The sequence below is a fragment of the Sceloporus occidentalis genome, unplaced genomic scaffold (genome assembly GCF_023333645.1).
Source record: "Sceloporus occidentalis isolate IW3139 unplaced genomic scaffold, rSceOcc1.0.p SCAF_2, whole genome shotgun sequence".
Lineage (NCBI taxonomy): Eukaryota > Metazoa > Chordata > Lepidosauria > Squamata > Phrynosomatidae > Sceloporus > Sceloporus occidentalis.
The window spans coordinates 270,796,537-270,814,965 of NW_028316982.1; the positions used below are offsets into that span (position 1 = coordinate 270,796,537).

The 18,429-nt window shown below is 41.9% G+C and overlaps 1 protein-coding gene across 4 annotated transcripts; it reads left to right on the forward strand.

The window, feature by feature from the left end:
* The first annotated feature begins 332 nt into the window (after positions 1-332).
* On the forward strand, positions 333-16,989 carry MRPL48 (mitochondrial ribosomal protein L48). Of its 4 annotated transcripts, XM_089513057.1 has the most exons (9): positions 431-502; positions 2,455-2,757; positions 4,794-4,846; positions 5,745-5,788; positions 7,601-7,686; positions 10,579-10,751; positions 13,791-13,893; positions 14,627-14,716; positions 16,742-16,989. In XM_089513057.1, exons 2-9 carry the CDS (start codon positions 2,755-2,757, stop codon positions 16,814-16,816), a joined length of 627 nt encoding a protein of 208 aa, XP_089369183.1. In that variant the 5' UTR covers positions 431-502; positions 2,455-2,754; the 3' UTR covers positions 16,817-16,989. The 4 variants fall into 4 exon arrangements, with proteins under 4 accessions (XP_089369180.1, XP_089369182.1, XP_089369183.1 ...); XM_089513056.1 differs by lacking the exon at positions 2,455-2,757 and having other exon boundaries at positions 402-502; XM_089513053.1 differs by lacking the exons at positions 431-502; positions 2,455-2,757 and adding an exon at positions 528-545.
* Positions 16,990-18,429: the final 1,440 nt, after the last annotated feature.

The window sequence follows — 18,429 nt, forward strand, 5'->3', positions numbered from 1 at the left end:
TGGGCCCTTTTGCTGGTCTTGAACTCGCAGCCTTGTGGTTTTGAGTGAGTGGCTGCAGTACAGGCATTTAACCACTGCGCCACCAGGGCTCCATGTTATATATGTTATGTTATATTATATTATATTATATTATGTATATATATTATACTGTGTAGCATAGTGTGTGTTGTAGTGTGTGACAGGGCTCTTATAAGGAGGCCACGCCTCCTTCCCAGAGCCTTAACCAATCAGAGCACCCTCTGGGACGAAGTCGTTGCTGATTGGCGGGCGGCTCTTTACCTCAGCCTTAGTTTACCAGTTCCGTTAGAAAGCTACTGAGGCGGATGGAGAAATGTGGCGGAACTCTTTGTGCGCGGAGCAGGGAGCCAAGGGGACTCATTTTGCTGTCGGACCGGAAGGCCATGGGGGACCTATATGAGCACGGACTTGCGTTTTTCCCCTGTCCCTCGCTGTTATTGTGGACTGAAGGTTGCCGAAGAGCATGGCTGCACCGCTGGGCAAAGTATGTACGCTTTGAGGGGCGGAGGGACGAGAAGGGAGGCCAGGTGCCCTCTTTTATTGCATCATTTGCCTTCCCCTCCCCATGATCCTTTGCTCCCTGTGTTTTATGTTTTGTAATAATAATAATAATAATAATAAAACATTTATTTATTATAACAATAGCGTATATAGTATGTATAACAGCATATATATTATTTAATATATTATTGTTCATTATTATTGAAGAGCGGGGTATAAATACTATAAATAAATAAATAGAAAAATAATATATATTATAATATATAATATAAATATAACATTTTGTAATAGAACAATATCAAATTATTATTATTAATAATATATTATTAATATAATTAATGTAATTAATATTATTAGTTATTAATTAATAATAATAATAGTAATATTGTGTGCCTTCAAGTCGTTTCTGACTTAAGACGACCCTATTGCAGGATTATTATTATTATTATTATTATTATCATCATTTTTGTGCCATTCTTCTTCAGAGGGAGTGTCCCTTTGTCTTTACCATCCTCTGAGGCTGAGAGACTGTGGGTTTTAATGGCAGAACAGGGACTTGGGACCCAGGTCTCCAAAGTCCTAGAATGCTTCCACGCTGCAGAAGTAAAACAAATTGGACACCAAGGCATCAGTTAAAACACACATCAGTTTAAAAGGACAAATAAGATATACACGCATATTAAAACAATCCACATTTCAAATCCATCATTTCAAATTCTCAGTTTAAAATTCATCCGGATAAACCTGTCACAAGAGATTGTAACAAAATATGGCGGCATATTTTCCTGCTCACTGCTGTCCAGATTTAGGTCCAAAACACACTGCAGAAATAATCCAGTTTCACTTGCTCTTCTCCATGATACTCCATTCTGCCACAACCCTTCCAAGTTTTCTTCTATAATTAATAATCAGCATTCCATAGATGTAGGGTTGCCAAATTCTCTACCACAAACCAGGACAAAATGTAGGACAAAATTTAGCCCAAAATGTAGGACATTTAAGGCCCTCCATTTTTCTCAAATGCCTTACATTTTGGGCTAAATTTTATCCTACAATTCTCCTGCATTTTGGTCTACATTTTGTCCTACATTTTGTCCCGGTTTGTGGTAGAGAATTTTGGCAACCCTACATAGATGCCATGCATGGTCTGTCTTTAGTGGACAAGGTTTCGGATACATCTGCTCCCCATAGGTGTGTTTTGATGTATTCTTGCAAATCGTGGCAAATCATGATGATGATGTTTGTATGGTTACTTAAAGATACCCTGCTTGTGAGCCAAAAAGTCTCCCAGGGAAGTAAAAACCACAGGAATCCTTATGCTAAGGCTTACTGTCTGTAAGACACAAAAGGAGGAAAAAGAAAGACTGCTACCAGGTCTTTAAAGTCAAAGTAGGATGGAAACAGTTCAGAGTGCCTGATGGATTGGTTGCTGATGCTCAATGTTGAGAAACAGCTGAAGGCAGATTCTTCATCTTCCAGCAGAGCTGATCAACAGCCCTGGTTTCCTTCCTTTTTCTCTCCTCTGCAACCCAATAGAATATCAGCTAAGCACACTCCAAAGCCACCCAGTAAGACTGGAGTTCCCAGTGACCCTGGAGTTCTGACTGGTTGTTTGGCAGCTGGGAGGATAGAACAGGATATCCTCAAGCTTGTTTTCTGCTGCTCTAGGGAATAGGTCCCAGAGCAGTGGATTCAAACTACAGGAAAGGAGATTCTACCTCAGCATTAGGAAGAACTTCCTGACAGTAAGACTTGTTCTACTGTGGAAGACGCTGCTGCCTCTGAGAGTAGTGGAGTGTCTTTATTTGGAAGTTTTTAAATAGAGGCTGGATGGCCATCTGTGGGTAGTCCTTTCGTTGTGTCTTTCTGCATGGCAAGATGTTAGACTTGATGGCCCTTGGGGGTCTCTTCCAACTCTATGATTTTATATTTCAGTTCTGGGCAATACAGTCCAAGAAGGATACCAACAAGTTGGAATGCGTTCAGAGGAGGAGGACCAAGATGGTCAAAGATCAGGAAACCAAGTTCTATGAGAAGTAGCTTAGGGACCTGGGTATGTTTAGCCTGGAGAAGAGAAAATGAGGAGATATGACAATCATATTTAAATATCTGTAGGAGTGTCATATAGATAATGGAGCAAGCTTCTTTTCTGCTGCTCCAGAGACTAGGACATGGAACAATGGATGAAAGCTACAGGAAAAGAGATTCCAGCCCAACGTTAGGAAGAACGTCCTGATGGTAAGAGCTGTTTGACATTGGAACACACTCCCTTGGAGATTTTGGTGGAGTCTCCTTCTTTGTAGGTTTTTAAACAGAGGCTGGATGGCCATTTGTCAGGGATGCTTTGATTCTGTGTTTCTGCATGGTAGGGGGTTGAACTGGATGACCTTTGGGGTCTTTCCCAACTCTATGATTCTATGATACAATAGGAGCATTTCATACTGCACCCTGTGAAGAAGAAATTCCTCAAAAACTTCTGATGCATTGTACATTAGTGTCTGACCCTCATGGGGTCTATAAGCCACCTGATAAGGTTTTAATACACCAGACTGGGTATATATCCACACTGCAGAATTAAAGCAATCTGACACACCTTAACTGCCATGGCCCTGTTCTACAGAATCCTGGGATTTGTAGCTTGGCGACGGACCAGAGCTCTGACAGACCAGGCAAACTATTTCATAGAATCATGGAATAATAGAGTTGGAAGAGACCGCAAGGGCCATCTAGTTCAACCCCCTGCCATGCAGGAAATCCAAATCAAATCATCTCCGACAGATGGCCATCGAGCCTCTGTTTAAAGACCTCCAAGGAAGGAGACTCCACTACACTCCAAGGAGACTCCACTACACTCCAATTTTAGGCTGCATCAATAAAAGTATAGTGTCTAGATCAAGAGAAGTGTATTCTGCTCTGGTCAGGCCCCACCTGGAATATTGTGTCCAGTTCTGGGCACCACAATTCAAAAAGGACATTCAGAAACTGGAGCCATGTCTCCAAAGGAGGGCGACTAAAATGGTGAAGGGTCTGGAAACCTTGCCTTATGAGGAACGACTTAGGGAGCTAGGGATATTTAGCCTGGAGAAGAGAAGGTTAAGAGGTGATATGATAGCCCTGTTTAAATATTTGAAAGGATGTCATATTGAGGAGGGAGCCAGCTTGTTTTCTGCTGCTCCAGAGAACAGGACCTGGAACAATATAATAATAATAATAAATTTTTATTTATATACCGCCCTGTGGCGAACCAATCCGGGCGGTTTACAGCAATGGATGCAAGCTCCAGGAAAAGAGATTCCACCTCAACATTAGGAGGAACTTCCTGACAGTAAGGGCTGTTCGACAGTGGAACACACTTCCTCGGAGTGTAGTGGAGGACCCCCCTCCTTGGAGGTCTTCAAACGGAGGCTGGATGGCCATCTGTCAGGGATGCTTTGATTTGGATTTCCTGCATGGCAGGGGGTTGGACTGGATGGCCCTTGTGGTCTCTTCCAACTCTATGATTCTATGATTCTATGGTTTTGTGAATGCTTTCTTTTCTTTGTCTTGTTGTCAGTGCATTTTAACTGAATGATACCATTTCAAGTATTTTACTGTAATTATTTCTCTGTGTACGTTTTCTTGTTTGTTATTTAGGGTTTTATGAACCTATTGGCACATCCCTCTGTTGTAATTTAATTCACAAACTAGCAAATACCACCTGCTTAAGATTTAAAGTACACCATACCCTGGTAGCTAGCTTTAGACAGCCCCTTTCAATATGCTTTTCCAGATCTACTCTTCCCTTTACAATAATTGAAACCTAAAGGAGAGCCTGGCATATAAATTGACTTATATATGTATCATCATGAGCTGAAGGCATCAAAAATGAGTTTATTACATTTTGAAAAATCAGTGTTTTAAGCTGGAGGCCATGCTGGCTGGGGGATTCTGGAATTTGTCATCCAAAAAGTAATGTTTCCTAGCTTTGGTGCAGCCTAATGGTTTCTGTTCCCAGTCCACCTGAGTATTGTTCTTGAACTACAAGAGTACAAGTGATGGAGTATGTGGGAAAAGAAATTGCAGTCATCTGTCTTCTTGTTGTTCTTTTACAAACACCAGCCTTTAGGGTTTCTGAAAACAGTTTAGAGAGGTTTGCTGATGGCTTGCATGTTTGCAGGTTCAAAGTGGGAAGCATGAGCCAGAATGAACTGCCAAAGAGCAACCCAGAGCCTTGGAAAAGTCACCGCAATCTTTCACAAGTTTTAGATTTTAATTTTTTTTTCTTATTTTACTAGGCACTGTGGTTGGGAAAGGAACCTTTTTTAAGGGAGATGTCTGTGCTTATCAGGTAAGATGACTGAAGTTTAAGCAAATATGATACCCTTTACTCCTGAGTAAATTCATTATCATTGATGGAATGGTAGGAATAAAAGACTTCCAAGAGATCAGGGACTGTAACCTGGTTTTGGAGATGTTCACACTGCAGTCTTCTTTCATTGCTGTAGTTAGTATGGGGTGTGTGTGTGTATGTATGGATGTGTGTGTTTATATGTGGTTCTATGAATTTCCTAGAGTTTTCGAAGACAAGGAATGCTGAAAGATGGTTTGCCATTGCTTCTTTTGAAAATATATCTCATAGCAGTGTGTCTCAAAGTGGTGGTCCAAGGTTCAGTATTGATCCATGAACCAATGATTGCTAGTCTGTGGTGAGCTTCCATGAAAGAAAGAAACAGTTGTAGTGGATGGGCCTAAGTATGCTTCTGGTCTCTGGTACACTGGAGGGAAAATCCTGGCTGGTCCCCCACAGAAGACAACTTAAGAACCTCTTGATATTCCTTGGTGGCCCCTTATCTAAGTACTAACTAGGCCTGACCCTGCTTAGCTTTCAAAATTAAAAAGGATCTGGTGCCTTAGGGTATTTAGGCTTCACATCAGTATGGTACCAGAGAAAATAAAACAATCCCCTTCTGGTTTCTTTGGAATTAAATTGGCTCTGATTAATCGGACATACTTCTAACTCAGCGTATTTGGAATTGCAACCAAAGGCTTTCTCTTATGAATGCTTTTTGCTTTGTGGCTTCTTCTGTCGCTTGCAACTAACTCCAAAATTGCCTGTGCAAGGCTGCCAAGGGAGCCAGCATGAGATCTAATCATTATAGGTATACTTCAGATGGTGTTGAAATACACTGGAGGTGGAAGAATCATCCAGTCACAATGATCAGCTTTCTTTTTTTCCCCCATATTAGGCTCGTCTTAAAGGCATCTAGAAGGAGCACCATCTGTTCTGTAGGTAAGTGTTCCCTCCCTCCCACCCTTAAAGCAAATGCTACCAGCATTGCCATAAGAAGGAACATTGCCTTTAGTCCTGGAAGCCTGGGATGCTCTACTCTGTGTTGCTATGTGGAAGAAAAGTTGTTATTGTGTGTAACTTGTCCCCAGGCTGCTGGAATCAGCATTTTCCCCACCCTTTCTCCTGGAGGGAGGGAATTTCTTGTCTTCAAAGCCTCTAGGAATTACAATTCACACTTTAAATATGGATCCCTTGTACTATTTAAAAATGGGGGGAGGGGTCCTTATTTTTTAAAAATGAGTGAACTTTGACCACTTTTTAATTTTGTTTGGGGATAGAGTTGAACATTTTTGACAGTCAGTTTGTTCCCTGGGGACAGACAATTGGACCCAAGACCCATCACAGTTGCCCATTCCTGTGACATGGGGACTGTCAGGTTTATGGATAATATGAGCAAAGCTGTTGGCTCTTGCTGTTACCCAGTGGGAACTATGGTTGATCTGCCACCTGTTGAAGAGTGGAAGGTAGAAAGTGATGCTCAGGCTATTTATCAGGGTTGTTTATTGACATCAGTGATATTTTGAGTAAGGAGCCCTGGAGTTCTTGAGAGGACCGCTGGAAAAGCAGTAGGAGAGTAGCCTAAACATTTAAATGCCCTATCCGAAGGACTGTAGTCTTCCATACAAGTCTCCTGAGGCTCTGAGATCTTCAGGGGAAGACTTTGTCTTGCTTCTGACACCCTCAGAGGCATGTCTAGTGGAGATGTGAAAGAACGTCTTCTCAGTGGTAGCTCCAAGCGTCCACCTTTCCTGCCAAGGGAAGGTGGACTGCCCTCCATCAACAGAGTAAAGGGAACTTAGAACGTAGAAGACCAGGCCTGGCAAATCAAGGATCCAACATTATTTTGAGAAAAAAATACACTTGTCTCCCACCTTGACAGGCCAGAATCTGAACAAAATGGGAGCCCCGAGTCCTTACATCCTAATATAGTTTGCCAAGGTTGCCAAATTACTACCGCAGAGCGCATATGTTTAGAAAATTCGTTCAAGCTGATGAGCGGGATAGAAATCAAACTTGGTGTCTAGGCATCAATTGGTCATATACACCATTCTTTAAGGGAGGCAAAATAATGCTGTGTAACCTTTACCGTGCCAGATAGTTCTTTTGGAGGAATTTCCCAAACACCAGGATACACAAATAACAGAGATGCAAATACTTCTGGGGATTAGCAGATGAAAAGCCACTTTAATTCTTTCTCCAAAGCAAAGACTTTTTCTTGTATGTAGGGGAACTTTCCTCTGCAGAGGGACGGGCCTTTAGGGTGTTGGGGGGTTATCTAAAAATTTTAATATGATAACTTGATTGCCTTTATGCTAACGTTTCATGTATACTGCTTTTTAATCTTTTTATGACCCATCTTGAGTCCTGTTTCTGGGCGAAAGGCAGGGTATAAGTCAAATTGGCATATAAAGCAGTGTAACTTTTGTCCAATCCACACTGCAGAAATAATCCAGTTTGGCACTGCTTTAACTGCCCTGTCTCAGTGCTAGGGAATCCTGGCAATTGTAGTTTATTGTGGCACCAGAGCTCTCTGAGAGAGAAGGTGAAATGTTTCAAATGAATTCCCAGAATTCCCTAGCATTTAGCCAGGGCAGTTAAAGTGGTGTCAAACTGGATTATTTCTGCAGTGTGTTTTGGTATTTAGCTGTATTTCTTTGAAGACTGGCAGGTGCCTAAGACTCTGTTGTTCTAGCTTCACAGCAGAGAGGGGAGTTTAGGGAGCTTTCAGTGAGCTTCTTCTGTTTCTCAAAGGATGCTCACTGCTGAACTGCCACAGGAACTACAGATCCCAGCCGACCCATGGCATTGGCCGATTTAGACATCTGCTCCTGGCAGAGGTAAGTGTTTTCAAATATTAAGCACTATTCATTTTACAGTTTCTTAAGGCTGAATTTCCAGAGACAGTGTCAGGGAAGGACATCATTAGGTGGATTCTCATCAGCATGAGAGATTCTGAAGATTCTGTAGAAGTTGGCAAAATGTTAGGAGGGGATGGAGAAAAGGCAGAACTACTCAACAACGTCTTTGCTTTGGTCTTCTCTGGAAAGGAGAACAGTGCTCAAATTGGGGGAAATGGAGCTGGTGATGCAACAAGAAAAATGCAGCACAGATTAGATAAAGAGGTAGTGCAGGAATACCTGGTTACTCTAAGTTACTTTTACAGTCTAAAATGGTTGGTTGGTTGGTTTGATTTATAACCCACCCTTCTCACAAAAGTGGGGTTCAAAGCAGCTCACAAAAAGGTGGAAAAAAACAATAAGTACAAATAAAAGCACAAAAAGGTATAATATTAAAAGACAAAGAAGTTATAATATTTTAAAGATGATAATAATCAAATCAAGAAAAGGTATAGACTTCACACACATTTGTTTTCACTTGTTTTAGCTATGGTAGTTGTTACAGATTCTTAAAACAAATGTTGTCTATTGTTTCACCATTCCTTTCCACCCTGAGTTGTTTGTTTTGTTGAATTGTAACAGTATTCCCCTGTGATATTTTGCATACATAAACCATAATAATGTTCATTATAATAATTTGCCAGTGAAATACAGCAAATGGGGCAGGCTGGGAACAGAAATAAGATTTTCCCTCTAAATAAGATTACAAGACATAAGATTTTTGCATAAGACCCATTCGGTAAAGTAGTATTTTAGGCCCTGAGTTAGCTATCATTTCCCTCTCAGTTTCAGGACCTGTCTTATTTTTGCTTTGTGTACTGGGTTAAAACCATTTCAAGCTGCCTGAATTGAATCTCTTGCTGTTGCTCAGCAGCAGTAAGAGAAAAGCCACCCCAAAATGTTTCCAGAGATCTAGCTTTCTGAAAGGAGGCCTTTTTAATTTGGAAAGATAATGAATCAATAATTCATCTGGGCAAGGTGCCTTGAAGGCAAAAGTTGAAATAGGAGCCGTTTATCCTAGCTTGTCAAGAATCTTCTGGGAGGAGAGTGTTTGTTTTTTTCTTTTTAGGTCTGCTAAGTCAATTCCTTTCCACCCCACTTGGAAATGGGTGAGTTGGGTCTTCGAGAAGTGAAAGGCTTTTGTAGTTGGAAACCTGAGTTGGGTCACGGCCTGTTGGATGCAACACAAAAACTGCAGTTTGGAGCAAACCAAGGGTTGAATTATTAAGATGACAGAGACCATGCTGTGAGAAAGGGTCATAGCTCACTGGTAAAGCACACTGTTTGCATGCAAAATGTCCCAATCTCAATCCCCAGCCAAGCCTTGGAATGTTGCTTTGCAGAAGGATGTCTGTAGCAACTGGCTAAAGCCATGCATGACTGAGCAGAGTGGCACACATGAACCTAAAGCTCTCCACAGCTATTTCTGCTTATCTGTATCCCACTAAGCGATAATGTAGAGTCCAAAGTCTGCACACCCCTCACCAGACCTCCATGAGCTACATACTTCTCTATCCATCACTTTTTGAATTTTTAAAAATAATATTTTTACCTGTCTTCTAGAGTAGTGTCCCAAATATTGGTCCTCCAGGTGTTTTGGTCTTCAACTCCCCGAAACCCCACCCAGCATGGCCAACAGTCAGGAATTCTGGGAGCTGAACATCTGGAGGACCAAAGTTTGAGAACCGCTGCTCTAGATGGTTGTGGGGATAATTTCTCCATGTTTTTCACACGCACACACATCAGGCTACGTTAAGTTAAGGCATGGAACTAGGAAGCAAATTGGATGTCATTAACAGTTTTATGAAGAAACTTTTCTGTGTCTTAAGTAGCCAGCTCCTTGAGGGCATAGGTAGGGTTTTGTGTAAAATAAATGTGGCTGGGAGCACTTAATTGGCTTACAAAAAAGTATAGGGGGTGGTTACATATGGCCAACAAGCCATGCTTTATTCTCCCTGGCGTATAATGTATGAGCATGGGTGTTGGGTTACATTGTGGGATAGCAATAGCATGTACCTTTCTATATGGCTTCTCAGTGAACTCAGCACTCTCTAAGCAGTTTACAATCTGTGAATCCCCAACTAGCTGGGTACTCATTTTACCAGCCTACAAAAGGATGGAAGGCTGAGTCAACCATGGAGCCCCGGGATTGAACTCACAACCTTGTGGCTGCAGGACTGGCATTTAACCACCACACCACCAGGGCTCCCTGGATAAAAAAGATAGTGTGTCAGAAAAAATGCCCACAGTTAGCCAGTGCACAAATTATCCATAGGGAGGCTAGTGATACTCCTATAATTGCTTGTGATACTTGCAAAAGATTCAGAAGCTCATTCTGGATCTGATACAGCTCATTTCTACTCATGGAGCCCTTACTTCTATGGCGGAGCCCCTAAGAGGCCTACCCTACGTCTTACAAGTTAATGGTGTTTAGGAGTATATATAAGAGTATATTCTTATTCTTTAATTTCATTCAGTTTTTATTTCTTTCATTTTCCTGAAGTAGCCACAGAGCACCTGGGAAGTTTACACGGAGCCCTAAGGGCTCCTTGGAGCACAGGTTGGAAATGCAACTGATGCATCTTGTTGCATGTGGGTCAGAAAAAACTGAATTTCTCTCTTCTCTCCAACTGATGCCTTAATGTACTCTACCTCTGGTCCCCCAATTTGGAGTACGTGCGGCCCCTGCCTTTACTATTCGGGGTCAAGATGTATCAGCTATAGCTTAATGTCTGAACTGTGGCTTCACACACTTACTGTTACATTCTGAGCTTTTGCAGGTTTGGATACTCCCAGCAGCATTTTAAGAGAAACTTATTTCTTTTTGTACAGGCTCCCAAGAAGAAAAGGGAACGTCTGCAAATGAAAGAAATTGACCCTGGGACAGAACATGAATATGGGGTCTTGAACATAGTGATGACTGGCTACGACATGACCTTGGTGGAGCACTATGCTCAGTACGTCCACAAACTCTGCAATCGGCTGTCCGTCAAAGTAGAGGAGAGGTAGGGTACTGTTTGTCAGGGCAGGAGGTCTGTACTTTTGGAATAGAATCCTTTTGTAGCTTTATGTTGGTATAGGTGGGGGGTTATACATAAGGAGGTACTTGATACCTCAGTATGCAACATAGGGAAAAAATTAAAGGGGTCTCAAACTGGATAATTTCTGCAGGGGTTGGTGTTTGGTTTTTTTTGGACCTTGGATACACACACACACAGAGTGATAACAAAGTAAATGCAGTATTTGAGGGGCGTTTACTAAAAGATGGGAGGAAGTTCTATATCCTTGCCCATCAAACCTTGGATTTCAGTGGGTGGGAAAGTAAGTTTTAGCCACCCTATAACCTGTAGATTGCAGGGAGTAAATAATGTGTGTGAGTCAGACAAAGAGAATGAATGTGTATTGGTGTGAGGGAATAGGTGAAAGAGCATAGGGTTCCACATGCAGACTTTCCCAAGATTTGGAGTGTGGCCCTCAGGGCCAAAAATGTTGGACACTGTATCTTTGCCATAGACTATGATCCTCAAATACATTCAGTGGCAGCCAGTGGCTCTTGTCATGGGGAGAATGGCAAAACCAGTCTGGGTTGTAGTGCAGACTTTAAAAGGACTATGCAAGGTATTGAATTCCCCCACCTCCAAATAGGTTCACGAAATCATACACCTGGAAGAGACCACAAGGGCCATCCAGTCCATTCTCTTGCCATGTAGGAAGGCACAACTAAAGCCCTCTTGAGAGGTCTCCATCCAACGTCTGTTTAAAAACTTTAGCTCCTTTAAATCTTGTTTGCGTTTGTGGCACAAAATAATGTATTATCTTGGGAGAGGAATCTTGCTGTTCCATTGTCTTTAAATCCTTTTCTTTAAAAAAAAACCACAACCCAACACTTTCTTGTATCTGACCTCTGCTTACTATTCTGAACATCTGAAAAAAGACAAGAAATGTGTGCTCAGCTTTCACACTCTTTTTGAATTTTGGTCTCTTTTCTTCATATTGCGTTCAGAGACGAGGTCTCCGCTCATTCTCTCCAGCCTGATTCTCTTCCTAACCTGGGTTCTTTGAAAATCCCAGAAACTGTGTTGAGATCAGAGCAGGCAGGCAAGCAATATGGCTTTGTTCTACCTTAAGGAGAAACTCCTAAAAATAGGACAAAGCAACCTTAAAGAACTGAGTTTGAATGAGTTTTAGAAACGTATCAGATAAAGTCTGGATAAAGTCCAGTTCAGGAGGAGCTGGACTCCTGAATGGGATGTTTGGCCTCTTTATTAAGAGGACTGCAAAGTGCATAACCAAATGCAGTCAGCCCTCCACATCTGCACTTTTGACTTTTGTGGATTTGATTAATATGATCCCTCGAGGAATCTCTAGATCCTCCAGTGTGATTCTGTTGCCAACTTAATAATAATAATAAAATTTATTTATATCCCACCTCTCTACAAAATGCAATCGGGGTGACTTATAAGATTAAAATATACAGTCCGAACCCTCAACTCCCCCCCCCCCTTAAAATACAATTAATGTAGAATTTAAAACATAAAACATACTTAAAAACAATACAACAACTGTGGTGAAGTCAGAGGTCAGCAATTAGATTTTCTTTCTGATAGCTGGAGAACTATTCAGGAAAGGCTGCCAAAAGTCATGCTGGAGGACCTAGAGATTCCTAGAGAGGTGTTCTTTTTTAATTTGCGGTTTTCCCACTTTCAGGGAATCCTGTACTCCTAATCTAAGTGAATGTGGAGGGTCCACTATGAGCATAATACCATGTATACTCGACTATAAGTGACCTTATGTATAAGTCAAGAACAGGTTTGGGGGCAAAAATTATGGATTTTGATATAACCCATTGGACTCCTGAATGGGATGTTTGGCCTCTTTATTAAGAGAACTGCAAGTTGCATAACCAAATAATAATAATGATGATGATGATGATGATGATGATGATGATTTATTTCTAGCCCGCCCAATCACAAAGAATCCGAGTGGGTTACAACAGTAAAATACATCAAATTACAATAGAGTTAAAAAATCAAACATGGCCTAGACCTACACCCCCCCCCCCCAATTCCCAGTACTAAAACAGAATTAAACAGTAATAGTATAAAAACATTAAAAACATTAAGCATTAAGTGTTTACTGTTAAAACATTAAACAAAAATAGGCAGAAAGATAGGCAGGGAAGAATACAGTCAGCCCTCCAGATTTACACTTTTGACCTTTGTGGATTTGGTTAATATGTTCTCTCTAGGAATCTCTAGGTCCTCCGGTGTGATTCTGTTGCCAACTTCTGCCAAAAGTCATGCTGAAGGACCTAGAGATTCCTAGGGAGAACACTTCTCTAGGCATCTATAGGCCCTCCAGCACAATTTCAGGGTCAACAGCAAGATTCTTCTCCCAAGATACTACATTATTTAATGCCACAAACACCAACAAGATTTAAAGGAGATGTCTTCTTCTCATGGTATGTCCAAAGTACAACAGCCTGAGTTAAGTCCTCATGGCTTCTAGGGTTGATTTGCTCTTGGACCTTTTTATTTGTCTTCTAGTAGAACTCTCTTCCAGCACAACATTTCAAATGAGTTGATTGTTTTCCTGTCAGCTTTCTTCACGAACACCCTGGCTATGTTAAAGAGAAATCTCCAACTGCCACATTAGTTTGTTGTGTTGTTACTCAGCTTGAAGCTTTGGGATGAGGTCTATAAAGGCCCTTGAGGTCTCTTCCAACTCTTACGATTCTATGAAATACGTGTTGCTAATCCCCACCTCCTTTAGCATCTCAAAAGCAGATTTTCCTCCCTGCCCACGCCTTTGCAGTCACACAAGGCAGAATTCAGTACAATCAGGCCTCATTAGCACAGAAGGCTTTGCTCCATTGAACCAAGGCACCTCATCTTGTTTGCAAGGCTAATTTGCTGCAAAGACTCCCTCAGCCTTGCTCCCTAGGCTGAAAGTTCATCCCCTTTTTTGCTGAGTGGTGTGGAAATGCTACCCCTTCACCCCACCAGCATTTCTGAAATGCTGATGCCTGATTTGTTTTTCCACAGCTATGCCATGCCCACAAAGACCACAGAGGTGATGCTGGTGCAAGAGCAAGGTTCCAAGATGCAGCTGGATGCCGTTCTTACCACCCACCAGCGTGTAGTTCAGGTAAAGAGGAGGAGGTCTTGCCTGTCTCTCTTTCCCTTTGTTCAAATAACACTGTGACAACCAGGGTGTGTGTGTGTGTGTGTGCGTGTTCAGCTGAGATGCAGGTTTTCATTCAGGTCACTCTTGCCTAAATAATTGCACAAATATTTTCTCACCTGCCTTCCACCCCAGTGAGATTTTGAAAAGAGTTTTAATTCCTTTTTTATGACTTTTTTATTTTTGGTAAGCCACAATAGTGTTCATTGGGCCTTCCACATTCACTGGGGCTAGGGATGAAAGTGGGGGGAAAATCACAAATAAAAAAAATCACAATGTATTTTACCTGAGAGAATGCCTCTTTAGGAATCTCTGAGTTCTCCAGTAGAACTTTGTTGTCAGCATCCACCAGACACTGACCATGGAATTGTTCTGGAGGATGTACAAATGCCTGGAGAAGTGTTCTCTCTAAGAATCTCTGGATCCTCCAGTGCAACCTCTGAGGGATGTTAACCATAGAGTTGTGCTGGAAGAACTAGAGATCCCTAGAAAGAATGTATTGGTAAAATCCATGAACAATCAAATCGGCAAAAGTCAAATCCACAAACATGGAGAGCTGATTGCAGTTAGTGCCATTAGCTCCTGTTGGAAATGGATTCATTGCAAGCAACGATGGGTGCAGTTTTACATTTTTGTTTGTACTATTCCCTCTCCAGTTGATCAATCACTCATATTTTCTCTCCTCCCCAAAACGTAGATTCACGGTTTGAGTGCCACATTTGCTCCTGTTCTCTTGGAGATCATTCAGAATAATCAGCCTGAAGGAGTACACCTGTTAGTGAAAGAGGTATGTCAATTCTTATTGAAGCATTCATGTTGAGCTATGGGTGGTATCCATAGTTTTTTGTGGGGTTTTTTGGCTATGTGGCTGTGTTCTAGAAGAGTTTATTCCTGATGTTTCGCCATCAGCTGTGGCTGGTAACTTCACAGAAGGAAGTTCCAGCATTCTCTGAAGATGTCAGCCGCTGCTGCCGGCGAAACATCAGGAATGATCTCTTCTAGAACCTGAACCACATAACCCGAAAAACCTACAAAAAACTATACAGTAATAATAACAACTGTTATTATTCAAAAATATAGTGATGTTAGTATGTAGAATCAGTATATAGTGATATCTTGTAGCACCTTTGAAATCACTGAAAGAAGTTGGCAGCATGAGCTTTTGTAGACTTAAATCTACTTCCTACTTCCAAATGCATCTGAAGAAGTAGATTTAAGTGTAAAAGCTCATGCTGCCAACTTCTTTCTATCAGTTCATCTCGAAGGTGCTATAAGATCTCTCTATAGTATTGTTGTTCAGAACTGAGTTGCATGGGAGCATGACAAATATTTACCTGGGCCTCCACACCTGGGAAAGACTCAAGGGCTGAAGAAGCAGGAAGGACTTTAGAGAAAGGCGGGCTGTAAATGAGACAGAGACCTTGTAGGCCCATCCAAGGAACCTAGAAGGATTGAAAAAATGTCTGCACTGGGCAAGAGGATAGAAAGCAACTGACCTAAGCAAGGTCATTAGAGTTGCTGTTTGGGAGTATGGCTGTAGCTAGCTACCTTGCAAGAGCTGCCTGGAACAAGAATTTAAGGGAGAAAATGGGCCAGACCAGGTTCTCATTTCTGCAGAGACTTGTTGTTGTTGTTAGCAAAAAGCACTGTTTTCAGATAGCTACCTCACTTTTTCTGGTGGTGGTGGGAATTGATCTTGTACAAAAAAATGTGACTAGAAAGTTTTTTGCATGAATTTTTGTTGTAGTTGCAAAAAAGATTTTCTGATGCAAAAAACACTTGAGATAAATCTACATCAAAGTTTTTTGCACAAAAAGCATTTTTGCACACACACACACATAAAATCACAGGAAACTTCCAGAAAGCAGCGAGGGTGTTGTGCAAATAATCATTTGCATGAAAAACGTTTCCGCATAAATCCCACAATTTTTGTGCAAATCAAAAATCCCAGCTGTATTACTGTGCAGAATTTCCTGACACACATTGGAAGAAACTACACGCTCTCTCCAGTCTGTTATCCTTCCCAACTGCAATTCCTGAGTATCAGGAAACCCATTTTTCCACCAGGAAAGAAATAACAGCAAATATGTTTTCCATTTCTCTGCACCCGTGGGTGATCTAGTAGCCTCCAATAAGGCTGTTCACCAGTTGTTTCCACAGTACTGAGTTGAACCCTCTCCCTAACTTTGTGTGTTCCTGATACACCTTGGAAAAGATAGTTAACATTTAACTCTTCTCCACTGATGAGCCTTTTTCTGCCCATTACACTACAGCCCCTGTCTGAAGCTCACCAGTAACATTTGTCTCCTTGTAAAGAGGGGAAGGCAATGGCAAACCATTGGTAAGTTGGCAACTAGTTGAAGGCACACAACAACAACAAAGAGGAGGGAAGAGACAAGCAATGACTTATACAGAGTTGCAGCATGTAGCCTCAATTACTTAATGAGTAACTTAGGGTTCTGTTGTGTGCCTTCAAGTCGTTTCTGACTTATGGTGACCCAAAGGTGATCCTATCACAGGGGCTTCTTGGCAAGATTTATTCATAAGGGCTTTTGCCTTTGCCTTTCTCTGAGGCGGAAAGAGTGTGTACCTGGTTGCTTGTGAAATGTGGAGATATTTAATATCTAGTGGGGGATTTCTTTGGCCTGGTATAATTCTTTGCATGACGGCTATTCGTTGGTATCTCTGCCACCTATCAGGATGTCTGAATAGGATAATATGGGGGAAATGAACCCTTAACCAGACAGAGGGGCTGACACCAGAAAGTACTGAAAGACTTGTTCTTAATGTTCTGCTCTTCCTCCTCCCACAGCATACAGAGGAGGACTTCAAGAGCCGACTCAAGGATCGTCCACAACTTGCAGAGCTGCTTGCCCAAATGAACTGAGCTGTGCTGTGATGAACATCCGTTGTGTGGCAGTGTTTGGCTCGATCTGGCAGGTTCCTTTCCAGCTTTCCATGGATAGAGTTGTCTGTGTTTGCAGATAAACCAATTTGTTTCTGCAATAAATCATGCAATTTTTTTTGTGGTGTGCTGCACTGTTTGCAGTACTTTTTGAACCTGTGGAATGGGACTGTTTGTTTCTTGCAACTAAACCAATGCTGTTCCCATCACCATCTGCACTGATTCAGAGTTCCACTTGCAAAATTCACCTAGTGAGGTTTGGACCATTGGTCAGAAGGGAGTCCATGGGCCAGAATGCACATGTAATTTACACCTACTTGGTTCATACTTCAGTGCCACCTGGTGGATAGTAAAAGCAGAGTAGCTGATGCAGAAAAGGGAAAGCCATATTAGTTTGCTTCAGCATAAAAAAGAAAGGGAATCATAGAATTCGAAGAGACCACAGGGGCCATCCAGTCCAACCTCCTGCCATGCAGGAACTCACAATCAAAGCATCCCTGGGAGGAGGACAGTACCGTCACCCTTCTGTACAGTTTGGCCTGCTTTATCCATGGATTCAAGCAAAACCTTGATTTTGACATTTTACTTAAGTGACACCATTTTACTACTCACTGTATTTAATGGGACTTGAATATCAATGGATTCTGGTATGCATGGGGGGGAGGTCCTAGAACCAAATCTCAGCAGATACGAAGGGCCCGCTGAACACCTTTAAGACACAGCATGCGCTTTCATGGATTTCAGTTCACTTCCTCAGACACACTGATGCCGTAGAAATTAAACCCTTACAAGTATTTCAAGCACAGTTGTGAAAACAGCAACAGAACCAGTGGCAGAACATTTCAGCCTCTCAAGACACAACGGTCACAGACCTTCAAGTAACTGTTCTGAAACAAACAAACAAAAACGAGAAGCTGAACTGGGAAATATTTATGCATATCAGTCATTCTACGGAGTTATGATCAGAGCTGTACATACATATATGATGTGTAACTTGCACTCCTCACCATTTACAACAGTGATCCCCAAACTGTGCTCTTTAAGGGATTTTGGAATTCAGCTCCCAGAATCTCTGACTATTGGCCAACATGGCTGTGGCTTCTGGGAGCTGAAGTCCAAAATCTCTTATAGGACACCGTTTGGGGACCACTGATTCAGAGGGGCTGGACAGATGGGGGGAAAGTGGTGGACAGAGGCTGCTCCTTTACCTCCATACTGTTGCTGTGGCAACCACACGGTGCCAGCAACGATGCGCTCCAAAAAGGAGCCGTGAAATGCTAGAGAATCCTGGGAACTGTAGTTTATAGTGGCACCAGAGCTCTTTGACAGAGAAAGCTCAATGTCTCACAAAATCATTTCCCAGAATTCTCTAGTATTGAGCCAGGGCAGTTTAAGCAGTGACAAACTAGATTATGTCTGCAGTGTGTTTTGGACCAATGTTTCTTGGCAAGCTGCTGCACACAACATGAGTTAACACCCCAGCTCCATGAGGGCTCTCTTGCCCACTGGCTGACAGTGGGGCATTATCTAGCTGTCTTTAAGAGGTGAATCTGTCGTCATAAGGCCTCTGAGATATAAGCGCAGGGTCTGCGAAC

Excerpts from the sequence above, each read along its gene's own strand:
- MRPL48 (XM_089513054.1), top strand. The coding sequence starts at position 402 with ATGGGGGACCTATATGAGCACGGACTTGCGTTTTTCCCCTGTCCCTCG. Across the intron at positions 503-5,744 it reads TGGCTGCACCGCTGGGCAAA|GCTCGTCTTAAAGGCATCTA; the intron begins GTATGTACGCTT and ends CCCCCATATTAG. Across the intron at positions 5,789-7,600 it reads GAGCACCATCTGTTCTGTAG|GATGCTCACTGCTGAACTGC; the intron begins GTAAGTGTTCCC and ends TGTTTCTCAAAG.